The sequence below is a fragment of the Sceloporus occidentalis genome, unplaced genomic scaffold, assembly GCF_023333645.1.
Source record: "Sceloporus occidentalis isolate IW3139 unplaced genomic scaffold, rSceOcc1.0.p SCAF_24, whole genome shotgun sequence".
Lineage (NCBI taxonomy): Eukaryota > Metazoa > Chordata > Lepidosauria > Squamata > Phrynosomatidae > Sceloporus > Sceloporus occidentalis.
In genome coordinates this window covers 12,907,506-12,922,388 of record NW_028317004.1, presented here as the reverse complement: position 1 = coordinate 12,922,388, position 14,883 = coordinate 12,907,506, and the positions used below count along the sequence as shown (strand labels likewise).

Genomic DNA, 14,883 nt, shown 5'->3' with positions numbered 1-14,883 from the left:
ACTACAAACATCTGCCTCATGGCACTCAGCCATTTCCCTATCCATTCAACTACTTTGATATCCAAGCCCAAAGATTGCAATGTATAAGCTCCTCCCTGGTCTATTATCTTAGTTACCCAGTCAAGAAAAATAGTAGTAAACCTGTGCCGTTTCTGAGCAAGGAAACCATTTACTTCCAGATACTTAACAATCCTATCCTTTAGCATGGTTTCCATTAATTTGCCAACCACTGACATAAGGCTACACCTGCCAAAACACAGTTGGAGCTCTTTTAATAATTTTGGGTGTATCCCATCAGGTCCCATGGACTTGTCTTTGTTTCCTTTGGTGAGTTCAAGCAGACCTTCTTCCTGTGTAAACACCCTTGTTTTATATGTCACCCTATTTCTTTTTTGCTAACAAGGGTCCCTTCACCTTCCGCTGAAAAACAGAACAGAACTATTTATTTAAGCAGTTGGGTAGATTTTTATCCTCATTGATATAATTCCCTTCATTTGTCTTGGTTTGCCCAGTTTAACATTTTCTTCTCTCACGTATCATATCTAAAAAAGGCATCATCACACATTTCTGTTACACTAGAATGTTTCCCCTCGTGTGTGTTTTGGTGAATCTAATAATGCGCTTTGCATCCCTAAGCTTTGCTTTATATTTCTTGCCTTCAAACTAGTACTTTTCTACATCATTTAGCTTTTTCTGTATCTATGTTAATCCCACCTTTCATTTCCCAATTTAACAAAGCTATGCCCTGTGCTGCTTATATATTCTATTCTAAAAATGACAATCCAGTGTCCCAGGCAGCACATTCAACAAAGAATGTATATTAATGCAGTAGCGTACCTAGCAGGGCGGTCCGCACCGGGTGCCGCTCATCAGGGGGGTGCCAACTTGCCGGGACCCCTCCAGAGACGGACAGTAATGTCCGCCGGTGGAGGAGCAGGCTCGCAAGGGAGCGGTATCGGAGGTCTTTAGCAGACCTCCGGCTCCCTTGAGTGATTTTAAGCCGGTTCAAGGATCTCCCTTGAACCTGGCTTAAAATCACTCAAGGGAGCCGGAGGTCTGTTAAAGACCTCCGATACCACTCCCTTGCGATCCGCTGCTGTGCGCTGGGGTTTGTTGTCAGATCCCGGCGCACAACACTGAAGCCGCGCCCACAGCTGTTCGTGCCCTCTGAACCGGAAGAAGACAGAAGAACTGAAGAAGAGAAGCGAAGAGGAGGAAAAGGAGCTGTAAGGCAAAAAGAGGAAAGGTAGGAAAGCATTCAGTGAGAGTGACAGTGGATTGGTATATGTGTGGATTGGTATACGTGTGGATTGGTATACGTGTGGATTGGTAAGTGTGTGAGAATGATGGGTGTTATGCTGTACCATTTCCAATGTCTTTTTCGTAATATAATTATGCTCTAAAAGTACATCATAACTCCCATCACTCTATACTGTTACATACAGTGGCAGAGCTGGGAGACAGAGGCCTTGCACCCCCACCGCAGGACTCCTGAAAGGTAAGTGAACTTCAAAGAGGGAGAGGGTAGATAGTTAGGAGGGGGTAGATAGGGAGAAGGGAGTGAGACGGGGGATAGGGGGTAGATAGTGCAATCATACTCCTATCATGCCAAGTCTGCGAGTACATCCTGAAATCTGGGTATGCCTGGGCATGATAGGAATGTGATTGCTGTTATCAATCATATATATATATATATATATATATATATATATATATAATATTGTTATTTAATTGTTTTGTCCTATTTTGGTGTGTTACTTACTTGAAATAAAAGTGTTAGATTTTTTTTATGGTGGGGGGGGCATTTTCGGTTTCAGTCCAGAATTTGTTTTGGTGCATCCCTACTACTAATGAAGTGGTAGGCCTACACCACATCAATGTTTGGCTTAGTATATAGTGATTGGGGTTATGCTGCACTATTGTCAATGTCTGGCTCAATGTATAGTGATAGGGATTACGCTGTACCACCGTCAATGTGTGCCTCAGTATATAGTGATAGGTGTTATGCTGTACCACCGTCATTGTCTGCCTCAGTATATAGTGGTAGGTGTTATGCAGTACAACCGTCAATGTCTGCCTCAGTATATAGTGATAGGTGTTATGCTGTACAACCGTCATTGTCTGCCTCAGTATATAGTGATAGGTGTTATGCTGTACCACCGTCAATGTCTGCCTCAGTATATAATGATAACAGTAATGCTGTACCACCTTCAGTGTCTGTGCCGGTATATAACGGTAGAAGCTATGCAGTTTTAAAGTGTGTGTGCGTGGGGGGTGCCACATACAGGATCCGCCCCAGGTGCCAAATACTCTAGGTACGCCCCTGTATTAATGTAGTTTTTAGGCACTTCACTATGCATTCATGAAACCTAGTGGGGAGAAGAAGACAAAGAAAAAAAAAGCTGGGGAGATGCAGAAAGGGTAACTTCGTATGGGGAGGGGGGAATTCTGGAGAATGCCTCACGTATTTGCAATGGAGATAATATGTAAGTTTAAAGGGGTCACTTTAGCTGTCATATGTAGATACAATAGGCACAGTGTCACTTTAAATTTGTTTTTATTTCATAAAAAAAAACCATAACAGTCAAATGGCCTTCTAAAAAAAATTCAGTATGACTCAATTGTGTAAAATTTGGAGGAAACTAGCTTCTTTAGGCTGTATCCATAATCAGTGTCCATGTATTAGTCATAGGCCTTGCAAAATAGGTTTTGGCTTGTTTGTGCATGCAAGCCTGATTAATAACCGCAACTATTGAGCTGGAAGGCCTGGATGTTTTACAGGGAGGTCAATATAAATAGCACAAACCAGCTTGTGTTTGGCTACAATTAGCTAGTCAAATGTGTCTTACAATGCTTTCTTTTTATTGTAGTTGCAACACTAATCACAGACACTTTGCGATATTCCGATATATACAGTATATACATTTACGGAGATTAGTTCACTTGAGCTGCCGCACTGGCGTCAGTATGGAGACTGCTTTTTCGTCAAGAACTCTAATATCGCTTTATAGACGTAATTTCCTTGTTTTCAGCCATTGCCCACAAACTGAACAGCCAAATGCTACCCTGCGCAGTTCTCATAGTCAGAAAATCCCGTAGGTTTATATTTATCATAACTAGCAATTTCCATGGTCACTTGACTAGCGCAACTCATTCTCGCTTATATAAATTTAAATCATTTAAGCCATAAAATTGATGGTTAGGTTGGCATCATTCACATTAAAGATCATATAATGGGACTTCCACCAACATCGCAGAGAGCTCAATGGGAAAGGAAAGGTTGCAGGTGCCACACAACCTGACTCTGGGCCAGTAACACCATGGGGTATTTATTATATCATTATTTACAAAATTAATTTTGATCCATACAGGAAAGGTTAAACACAGAAGAATAATAGCTGGGAACTTGCAGGGACCTCTACATCAGCAGGTTGACTTTTCACAAAGAAGAATGTCAACTATCTAAGATCGAAATTTTTAATAGACCCTGGACACTATTTTCTGAGCTTGTAAAGTTATAATAAATACTTAAATTAAATGGGGAACAAAAGCCACCTGGGCCATATGAACATTGTTGCTTAATATGACACACACTTCCTAATACGATAAGCATAACTTTACCTCAGTACTATCACCGCATATGATAGTATGCCAATGCTTACAGAGGAACCCATGCAATACTGTCCAATGTTTTATGAAAAGGTCTCCGGCAACATTTACTTTTTTACTTTTTCTTATTTTGTACTTTTTTTTTTTAAATTTAACTGGTGGCCATTTCTTGCCTTGTTAAAATGATTTCAAAATTAATTTTGTTGAAATTGTTCATAAATGCCTCAACACAGATATTAGATTTATGTTGCAATGTTTTGTTTTTATTGGGTACAGTTTTTTGCTCTAGTTATTGGTCATAAAATTCAATAAAACCTTGACTTTCAAAAACATAATATAGGGATTATATATAAAACTAAACTGACAGAAACTCAAATACGCCTTTAAAGAAATAACACGTGACTAACTCAAAATGTGACAGGTCATCCTGTATTCTAGAGAAAGCAGAGGGAGAAAAATGAAAGCACAACAGCATAATTCAATTAGGATATTCATAGGTAATCGTGTCCTAATTATCAAAGAAAGTCAAACTTCACACCGTACAATATGCACACAATTTTTCACTATTATACTCAACAGTAACATGTGCAGACATTAATATCAATGAGTTTTTGTTTTGTGGTCTTCTCCAAAAGTCAAGATAGGAGGTGGCAACCCACGTTTACCCTGACTATTTGAAACTAACCGTAATTCATTGTTTACTTACATAATTCTCTCAGTATTAACACATGATGTCAAACCAAGTCATCTCAAGTCCCTGAGGAAGATGAAGGCTTTAATATTTAGCATTGAGGTACAGACATATCACAAGAATGTCATGAATGTTCCATTAAAGCACTGTTAGGGCTAAGGGGCACAGAAATTATTTTCCCAGGACCTAACAAATCAAATTCCGACCATAAAAAACATGTCTCCATGGATCCTTTAGGTCATACCCGGAACTCGCATTATGCTAGGGATGGGGGTAATTAACTCTGGTGAGGCAATGGCTGGAGATGTCATAAGAGGTCACAAATGGGGATCAGTTGGCAAATTTCTGAGGAAGACCACTTCTCAATCTCCTACTACTCTATAATCTACTTTTATGTTCAACATTGGAGAGTTTAGTAAAGTTGAAATTGAATTCCCAAGTGGTATGTCACATTTGCTTATTTTTAATCAAATCCACAGCGTTTAAAAACAACTCAAAGAAAAATGTTCCACTGGGAAATGTTTAGTTGCGTCACTGCAGTTGGGAAACATGCCTTACTTAGACTTTTACTTCTCTATAAATCAGAATTACTTACAGTCCCTGTAGGGTTTGTGCATGCCATTTCTGCTTCTACCCAGCACACACATTGCAATAAATCCACAGCATTAAACCCAAAGCAAATGTGTAACATATCTGTCATAGGCTCTCTTGGCCCCTTTGTGACTTTTTCATGGGTAGATCCTCTCATTGCATTGTCTCTGCCCTATGGTGAAGATGCTGATTGTTGTTGATTGGTTCAGGCAGTCTTTGTAGGGTTGCGCGCTGGTGAGAGAACTTTGGGTCTGGAAATGAATTAATCCTCTAGTTGTGACATACCTCAGTTTTCTTGTATTCCTTTACTTTTATACTAAATATGTCCAAAACAACTATTCCCCCGGCAAAACAAGATACAGCGGGGCAAAAAAGTATTTAGTCAGCCACCAATTGTGCAAGTTCTCCCACTTAAAAAGATGAGAGAGGCCTGTAATTTTCACCATAGGTACACTTCAACTATGAGCGACAGAATGGGGGAAAGAATACAGGAAATCACATTGTAGGATTTCTAATGAATTCATTGGTAAATTCCTTGGTAAAATAAGTATTTGGTAACCTACAAACAAGCAAGATATCTGGATCTCACAGACCTGTAACATCTTCTTTAAGAGTCTCCTCTGTCCTCCACTCGTTACCTGCATTAATGGCACCTGTTTGAACTTGTTATCAGTATAAAAGACACCTGTCCACAACCTCAAACAGTCACACTCCAAACCCCACTATGGCCAAGACCAAATAGCTGTCGAAGGACACCAGAAACAAAATTGTAGACCTGCACCAGGCTGGGAAGACTGAATATGCAATAGGCAAGCAGCTTGGTGTGAAGAAATCAACTGTGGGAGCAATTATTCGAAAATGGCATACAGGACCACTGATAATCTCCCTAATCTGGGGCTCCACGCAAGATCTCACCCCGTGGTGTCAAAATGATCACAAGAACGGTGAGCAAAAATCCCACACAGGGGGACCTAGTGAATGACCTGCAGAGAGCTGGGACCAAAGTAACAAAGGCTACCATCAGTAACACACTACGCCGCCAGGGACTCAAATCATGCAGTGCCAGATGTGTCCCCCTGCTTAAGCCAGTACATGTCCGGGCCCGTCTGAAGTTTAAAGCTAGAGAGCATTTGCATGATCCAGAAGAGGATTGGGCGAATGTCATATGGTCAGATGAAACCAAGGTAGAACTTTTTGGTAGAAACTCAACTCGTCGTGTTTGGAGGAGAAAGAATGCTGAGTTGCATTCAAAGAACACCATACCTACGGTGAAGCATGGGGGTGGAAACATCATGCTTTGGGGCTGTTTTTCTGCAAAGGGACCAGGACGACTGATCCGTGTAAAGGAAAGAATGAATGGGGCCATGTATCATGAGATTTTGAGTGAAAACCTCTTTCCACCAGCAAGGGCATTGAAGATGAAACATGGCTGGGTCTTTCAGCATGACAATGATCCCAAACACACCGCCCGGGCAACAAAGGAGTGGCTTCGTAAGAAGCATTTCAAGGTCCTGGAGTGGCCTAGCCAATCTCCAGATCTCAACCCCATAGAAAACCTTTGGAGGGAGTTGAAAGTTGCCCAGCGACAGCCCCAAAACATCACTGCTCTAGAGGAGATCTGCATGGAGGAATGGTCCAAAATACCAGCAACAGTGTGTGAAAACCTTGTGAAGACTTACAGAAAACGTTTGACCTCTGTCATTGCCAACAAAAGGTATATAACAAAGTATTGATATGAACTTTTGTTATTGACCAAATAATTTTTTCCCACCATAATTTGCAAATAAATTCTTTAAAAATCAATGATTTATGGAGTTTGTTGTCTTATCCTGTCTCTCATCGTTGAAGTGTACCTATGGTGAAAATTACAGGCCTCTCTCATCTTTGTAAGTGGGAGAACTTGCACAATTGGTGGCTGACTAAATACTTGTTTGCCCCACTGTATACCTGCGCCAACAGCATGCTGAATAGAGAAATGTGCTATGAAGCCGAAAGGGGCAGCACTTGGTGGCTCTATGCAGATGGATGTTGGGGAGCTATGGCATTTAAACCAACGGAATATATAAGTAAACAAAACCTAGCAGAAGTTATCTTTAACTTTCACAAATCATGTTCTCTTTTCAGAATTAAACTTCCTTAAAATGAGCACTGCGAGAACTTGTTGGCCCCTCACCGTGGCCCCTTTGCAAAACAGCCTGCAGACCACTGTATACTAAACAGAGTTGCGGAAAAAATATAGTTCTGTAAAATAGAAGAAGGTGTGTTCCAGAGATGACAAAGAAAAGCCACAGTGCTTCCTCTTTTGTATGCGGTTTAAAGAACTGCAATACTCTCACAAAAACGAACAACTGTGAAACAATGTAAACAATTACTATATGAAGGGGAGTTTGCTGTTCAAACATTATGTTAGGGAGCAGAAAATCTTTATAAACAGGGTTAAATCTCTATGCTGCCAAGAAAAATCCAATGTATGGAAGTTTCATCAATGAATCTAGGCCAATCCTAATGCATATGTCTGCTGTAGCATATATAATATTGGAACCACCACTATAAGGTTATGTGAAGTGTAAAGTGCTGCATACACCTGTTGGATTTTAAGGATTAAAGGCATTTAATGACACATGCATTTGTAACTCTGTTTTTAAGGCAGTGAGAAGCAGAGAACTCTGTATAGTCCAAGAAGAAGCTGCCTGTTTGGGTCTACATTCAAATGCTCTACAGAGACGATCATGCAGATGACAATACACAGCTATTTTTCTCATAGTGGCATCCTCACTCACACAATGGTTCTCCTCATAGCAAAGAAGGTCATAGCTTTCACCAAGTCAACATAGAAAAAGACGTAAAGTGACTTTAAACTTTCAGAACCTTGGAGGTCTCTCATACAGATGGAACTGAGCATGTACTCAAACGCAAAACAGATGAAGAACAAAAGAACCAGACATACACTTTTTGAAGAGTAAAGTAGCATCAATAATAGGATCATAGAGGATTATAATGGTTGTTCTTCTGTTTTCATTCTAGGCATACTAGACACAATGCTTCCTCTCCCGGAAACACACTATCTGGTGCAATAATCCATTTTCGTTGCAGTCACATTGGTACTGATGAGCGCTGGTGTCCTGTCTGTTTAAATTTCTGTAGCGAGTATGAAATTTATACACGGAAGTTGCATTTATCAGAACGCAGTTTGGCATTTGCATTAATCAGGGAATCTTTTTCCACTGTGCACACTCTAGACAACGTCATATACATTTTAATGCCTCTTTACATTTACATAGTGTCCCCCTTGGAAACGCATTGGAGGATTACGGAGAACCAAAGGCCTTTTACATTTTCACATTTAAACCTCACCCAGTTTATATCTGCTACTAAAGCAGAAATACAAAAATGGGCTCATTTCCAATAATTCGGCAATCTATGTGAACACAAAATATAAAACTCCAGTCTCTTTAGACAGAATGCTCAGTATATGAACCATATAAACATTCTTCTAGGGAAAAAAACAATTATTAGCAGCAAAAGTAAAGAGCTCTGAATTTCAGCCCTGAAAAAATTAAATACATACAAGAATAGTGTATGCCATATGACTAAACATCAGTTAAAACTTGTCTAGTATTAATCATAACCACAAATATCACTCGGTCATGAATCAAAATTACCATTCAGAGTTATGCAACCCAATTTAAAAAGAAACAAAATTCAAGAAGAGAACACAATGACTTTAAAAGAGAGTCCAGTGCCCCTAAGACGCCCCAAAAAGTGGCAGCGGCTAAGGAGTCATGGGATCTTCCACTCCCGATACCCTCCAAAGTTCATTATACAAACACGTTATATGGTTTTTTTCTATGCAGGTCATCTAGTACTTCAACTATGACAATGATCTCGCTCTCTCTTTTTTGAGAACACCTCATTAGCAGACTTAATGCTCATTGTATCCAAGTCGCTGTTTTCATATTAACCCGTGGTATATATAAAGATGTATATATATATGTATATATAAAGATGTTACACGATGCATATAAAGATATGCGTCATTTGACTTTTAGTTTTGCAAATGCAAACTCCAAAAGAGCCAGTAAATGTCTGATACACATTTACTGTTTTGGATTACAACAATGAAGGAGGTGTGCAAATGCTTGCACTGAAAAGTTGCCAGAATACACGGGCAGAATCCCAAGTAAATAGTCTGTAACTCCTATGTACTTAGGATCGCAAAATGGTTATCTCCAGACCTGGGAACTCCTTGGATTTACTCAGAGGCTCCATAAATAAGTTCAAAGAGTTGAATACTAAGCCACTTCAGTGTGCTTTATCTCCAGAAGCACTAACCCACCCAGACACCCACACATCCCACCAAGGCTACACCCACTACTTCGCCCTTTGACGTCTACTTTGGGCTAGTCCTGCCCCCTTATGACGACCACAACCCCCCTTGCTGTTGCCTACAAGACATGTATGGCAAAGCTCCGGGGGCACTGAGCAGGAGTTGCCAGGTATGATCACGTCCCACAGTGTATTAACGAAACAGTACCAATACATGGGGAAAGGGCACGGAGCGGGGATTGACAAATTTGCTTTGGATTTAGGAGTCAACTATTTTTTCTTCCCAAATGTTTTCATTTTCATTTATTATCCCCTTTGCCTGCAGTTAAAGAATGTTTACTGAGGCAATACGAGATAAAACACACCTTTCTTCTGTGCTGCACCACTGTACGATACTGCAGTCGCCCCCCTCCTGTATGTTATTCTTACACGATAATATCTTACGCTCACAAACACTAACAATTTACAGTAACATACCATCATACACACTATATGCCGACATACACACTCATGCTAAAGCCATACTGTAACACAAACACCACCATATATGCTAGCACCACACTCTTATACATATGCACACACTATCCAACAACACACACACACACACTGGCTAACACTATACACATATAAAAGTACATACTTTAACACACACAATCTGGCACTATAAATGTATACACACACAAAATACTGGCACTATACACACACACAGTGACAGGTTGACTGCAGCACGTGCATTACGTGACCTTGTTGGACGCCTCACAGGAAAGGGTAGGGTGCAGTGTTCACGATGGTTTTTACTCTCATGTCTGGCAAAACCCTGAAAGTGGTTTCTAGTTGCCATGGTGACCTGGTACCAGGGGTTTTCTCGAGGCCTGGCATAGAATAAGTAGCTGGTTGTTTTAACCCACAAGTGTCCACTCAGGTGGACAGACAGAGGTTAACAGGTTTGAGGATGCATTGATGACACTTTCACTCAATGGGTGAAATCATGGATATATGTTTATTAACCAAATCAAAATACATTCACAAAAACCAGCTAAAAGAAGAGTGAATTATATTATGCTTACGTCCCTTCCTCCACTTGGGGAGAGATTCAAACTGATCCATTTGCTGGATCAGTTCATTTGCTGGAAGGGTCCCACTTTTATATCTTTCAGTAATACATAAATGTTTATATAACCGTCTGTGTATTCATGCTCATTAGCTATTGTTTAGAAATGTGGTTAGTTAGAAAGGAACAAAAGAGGATTCTCATGCTGTACTCCCTGTCCTGCCAGTCAGGATTCTTAGACACCCAGCATTCCAGGTTCAAGGACATGTTTAGCTGTGTTCAGCCACATTACAACTTTCTACATAAGAGCATTTTAATTTAAAGCTCCTGTTATACAGAGAGTAACTGTTGAGGAAAGGGTTAATATTCTGTTTTCCAAATAACCATAACAGCCTTTTGCGTAACAATTCACTCCCGGCCACTAGACTGGTAAAACTACAGGAACGGGCTTACATCTTTTAAACTAATGGGCTCACCTAGCTGAATGATCCTGTAATTCAAAACCATATTTCACGTTTGGCAAACACACACATCATGCACCATCTCATATGGCCATCAAAAGGAACTTTCTAGAAAACCAAGTAGAATGTATCCAGCATCTTGCCTGTTCTGTCAAAGGACTATGTAACCTTGGACAATCCAATAGAAAAAAGTAAAACAAAGATGAATACATTCTGGTCATTGTCCAAAGCCTCCAAAACCACAGCAGCCCTAAGTTATGTTCACACAACTTGTTCTGCTGCCTTATAGAATATACGTCTTAACCTATGGCACACTTAGCAAGGAGAAACATTCCTCAGCCCACTATTGTGTACCCCTAGTGAAATTTAATTTTGAATGTTAATATCTGACATCAAGCAAAGATCTGCTTGGCGTACTTTTTAACAGAAACATGAGAATCATTCAAAAACTTAAGATTCCATATGGGATTTATGGTCACTTTAAAGCTGCTATATGCAGGTGCGTACCTATAGTATTTAGCACCCCCCCCAAGAATATTTATTGCACAAATTCATAAACTGCTTTATCCCAAAGTGTTTCTCCTCCCTTCTGCACCCCAGGACCTGCGTAATTGATCCCAGGGTGATCTAGTGGGGTGTTTACATGAGGGGACACACAACACTCTCCAGAGTGCGGCTATCTAGCAGTGCATTTGAAGAACACACTGAACGTGTTACCCAGAAGAGCATCAGCACAGACTTGCCACATAGACACAGCTCAGCACTCCGCAGAGGACTCTGGCTGAATGCAGGAGCGTAACTAGAAACCACAGGGTGCCAGTGCAAAAAACTACCTTGGGGCCCTCCAAAGTCATTAAGTCACATGTCCCACACTGCCATCTGTTTGGTTTTGGAGAGACTGAGTTTCAGGAAATGTGCAGAGATCGAGGTAGAGATAGATAAAAGGCAGTTAGTGACACAATCTTAGACAGAGGGAGAGAGATCAGGATAGGATAGACAGATAGATCTGGGTGTCATTAGCATACAGTGGTATTGAGAGCCAAAGAAAGTGATTAGTTTGCCAAGTGAGGAAGTGTAAAGAGAGAACAGAAGGGGTCCTAGAACTGAGCTTTGGGGGACTCCGATAGAGAGGGAGACAGAGACGCTGAAGATACGATCAGAGAGGTAAGAAGTGAACCAGGAGAGAACAGTGTCACGGAGACCAAGACCATGAAAAGTTTGAAGGAGAAGAGGGTAGTCCACAGTGTTGAAAGTAGCAGAAAGGTCCAGTAGGATTAGCACGGAGTAGCGACCCTTGGATTTAGCAGCGAGTAGGTAATTTGTAACTTTAGTAAGGGCGGTCTCAGTGGAGTGTCGAGGACGAAAACCAGATTGAAGAGGGTCAAGTATGGAGTTGAAATCAAGAAACTTAGCTAATTTGGTATAAACAATAAACGAAGATGAGAGATGTGACGGTAATTGGACAGATCCGTTGAGTCAAAGGAGGGCTAGAAGGGTACATAGTCAGAAGGAGGGTGAGGGTGGGGACAGTGCAGATGAGGGAGGTGAAATAGGTTACCTTAGCAAGGGTGAGAACATAGTAGGAATGTAACATTAATTTATAGTGCAGAAAGTCAGACATTGAATGAGACCTCTGCCAACTAAGTTCAGCAGTGCGAGAACAACGTTGCACAGTTGTGTGCCAGGATTGGAGACGCGAACGTTGTGAAAAGCGAGTAGTAACTGAGGCTACATCCTCAAGAGCAGATGTGAGAGTGGAGTTATAGACAGATGTAGCGTTGTTAGGGCACGTCATGTTTCAGATAGGAGAGAGTAGATGGTTGAGAATTTCTGAAGGTTAATAGAGCTGAGGTCTCTGGTTAGGCGAGGTTGGGGTGCAAGGGAACAAGTAGGAGGCAAGGTTAGAGAGCAGGAAAGGAAGTGGTGGTCAGAGAGGGGGAAAGGAGGAATTAGAGAAGTTAGTGAGAGAGAGCACATGCCAGAAAAAATAAGATCCAGAGTGTGACCATCATCATGAGTAGGGGAGTTTATATGTTGTGCGAGATCAAGAGAGGAGGTAATAAGACATTTTCGAAGCCATGAGACTATTTCCAATGCAATGAAAAGCTGTATAAGGCCATTATACATGTTAACGTATAATAATAATCAGCTATGCAGAAATAAATGGTATCATTTTAACTATACTTTTCTCCTATGCAGAAATAATAATACAAGTGGGGCATGGATGTGTCTCTTTTTTACGGTTTCTGTACATTCTCTGGGGTGCGGTACAAATAAATCTAATAAAAAAAGGAGAAGCTATGTGATGCAACCGAAGCATAACGACAATCTTGCAAAACAGGCGAGATAAAAATAAATAATTGTCCCTCTGTCCTGGTTTCATCATCCATCGCAGTGAAACAACAAGGGCAGAAAAAGATGAGTTACATCCAGAAAACACCAGCTGCCAACCTTATTACTGTTCTATAATTAGTCAATGGCCCTTTCTACTCATGAAACTAATTATGCTGTCTTTTTCCACTATGAGTGAAAAAAAACTGCATGTTGACATGTGACTAAACCACTGACATAAACATGGGAGAAAATAAGCTTGAATGTTTGGGCTCTACACCATAACCATACATGACAAGGTATGGCCTCTTTGCTCTGTGCCGCTTTACCTAATCAGATCTAGCTAGTGCTTGCTAAACTGCAATGTCCATGATCTTTGTAGTGTTCTTTTTTATTTAGTCAAAGTCTGGTCGAGCACTGTAGCACTGGTCGAGTTTGTTCAGCGACTCGCTGGATTCTCTTCTCTGGGAGGTCTCTTCAGGTTGGAGGCTTCTAGTAAAGTGACATTAATGGTGCCATTTATTACCATCTTATAATGAAAGAGCACATTTATAGTAGTGCTACGGGGCTTAAGTTTATTCATTCTTATTAATCCTATAACGTAGTAGTAGAAATTAGATTTCTTGTTTGTGGCTAGGATCTGAATTCTAGCTTTTGGCTGAAAACAGATAGTATCCAATTCATCTTTCATTTGAAACATCTATGTTTTTCTGATAGGAGGAGCAGTCAAGTCTTCTAATGTTTACAAACCTTTTTGAACTTCCCTGGGTTTGCTAAGGCATTACTATAGTGCCTGAAGAAACGGGCAATCCTACATCCTAGAAGAAGATACAATCACTTCAACCAGTTCTTCAACTAGTTCTATTGCTACAAGATTAACACAGGATTGTCTGATCTTTTTCTACCACAAACTGTTATGAAACAATAAAGAGTAAAATGTTTCATACAAACCTGGGCAAACAAGTATGACATGACAGAGTCATCAAGAACAGGACTCTCAGATCCTTTTGTAACCCCGTGTCGAAAGGCTCTGCAGCTTCCGCTTCCATACCAATGGGGAAAATAAAACCTGCAGGGAAAGTAAGAAATTAAACTACTAGGGGGAAAAAAGAGCGACACACTTTGTATAAGAACTGTGTTATTAGGTTTTATGCACGGAGAGCTGCCCCATGTTACAATGGGGCTTATGTTGAATTGTAGAACATTGTGGTATTGGTTGCTACAGTGGCTAAATTCAAAAAACATACTATCGTTTGGCTAATTGTGCTGTTAAAGGAACTCTAATCCTAGTTTCATATTTAATGCATATCAGAGCCCATTTTGTATGGAAGTCAGTGTACTTTACTATTTGCAGATCGGTGCTTATTGGAGTTTTTTCTGGCTCAAAAGAAATACCATGATGTTCAACTCTTCTCACACTCTACTGAAAGCAGGAAGCATACTCTGGGATGTTACTCGCACAGGCTCAGTAGGAAATCCCTTCGTAAGTCAAAGGGAGCAGGGCTTCCACTGAAAGCATGGAAAGTGAAGTGGGTACGTTATTTACTTCAATGAGAGTGCTACTGAGCATGGCCGATGCTTCAAAGAACAGTGTAGTCCTCATCAGTCTTGGTCACTGTATGTAATTTAGGACTCGCCACACATGGGGCACCTTGACATGACTGGCGAACTTATGTGCTCTGGGCCAAAATACAGTACTAAGGCCCAAGGTCTATAGTATATTGATAGTATGAATTTGTCTTTTTTTCTTATGGCCTTCAGATTAGAGCATGCATTATTTATTTGAGGTAGACACCGAGACCTTTCCTCCTTCACCGACTGCC

At 40.6% G+C, this 14,883-nt stretch overlaps 1 protein-coding gene across 1 annotated transcript in view; it reads right to left on the bottom strand.

The window, feature by feature from the left end:
• Positions 1 to 14,883, bottom strand: part of LOC149300644 (tyrosine-protein kinase JAK2-like) — a 50,005-nt gene that overhangs the window by 18,006 nt on the left and 17,116 nt on the right. Inside the window, exon 3 of the mRNA XM_089484961.1 lies at positions 14,012 to 14,129. Within this exon, the coding sequence (XP_089341087.1) occupies positions 14,012 to 14,129 (118 nt within the window). The remainder of the gene's footprint in view (positions 1 to 14,011; positions 14,130 to 14,883) is intronic.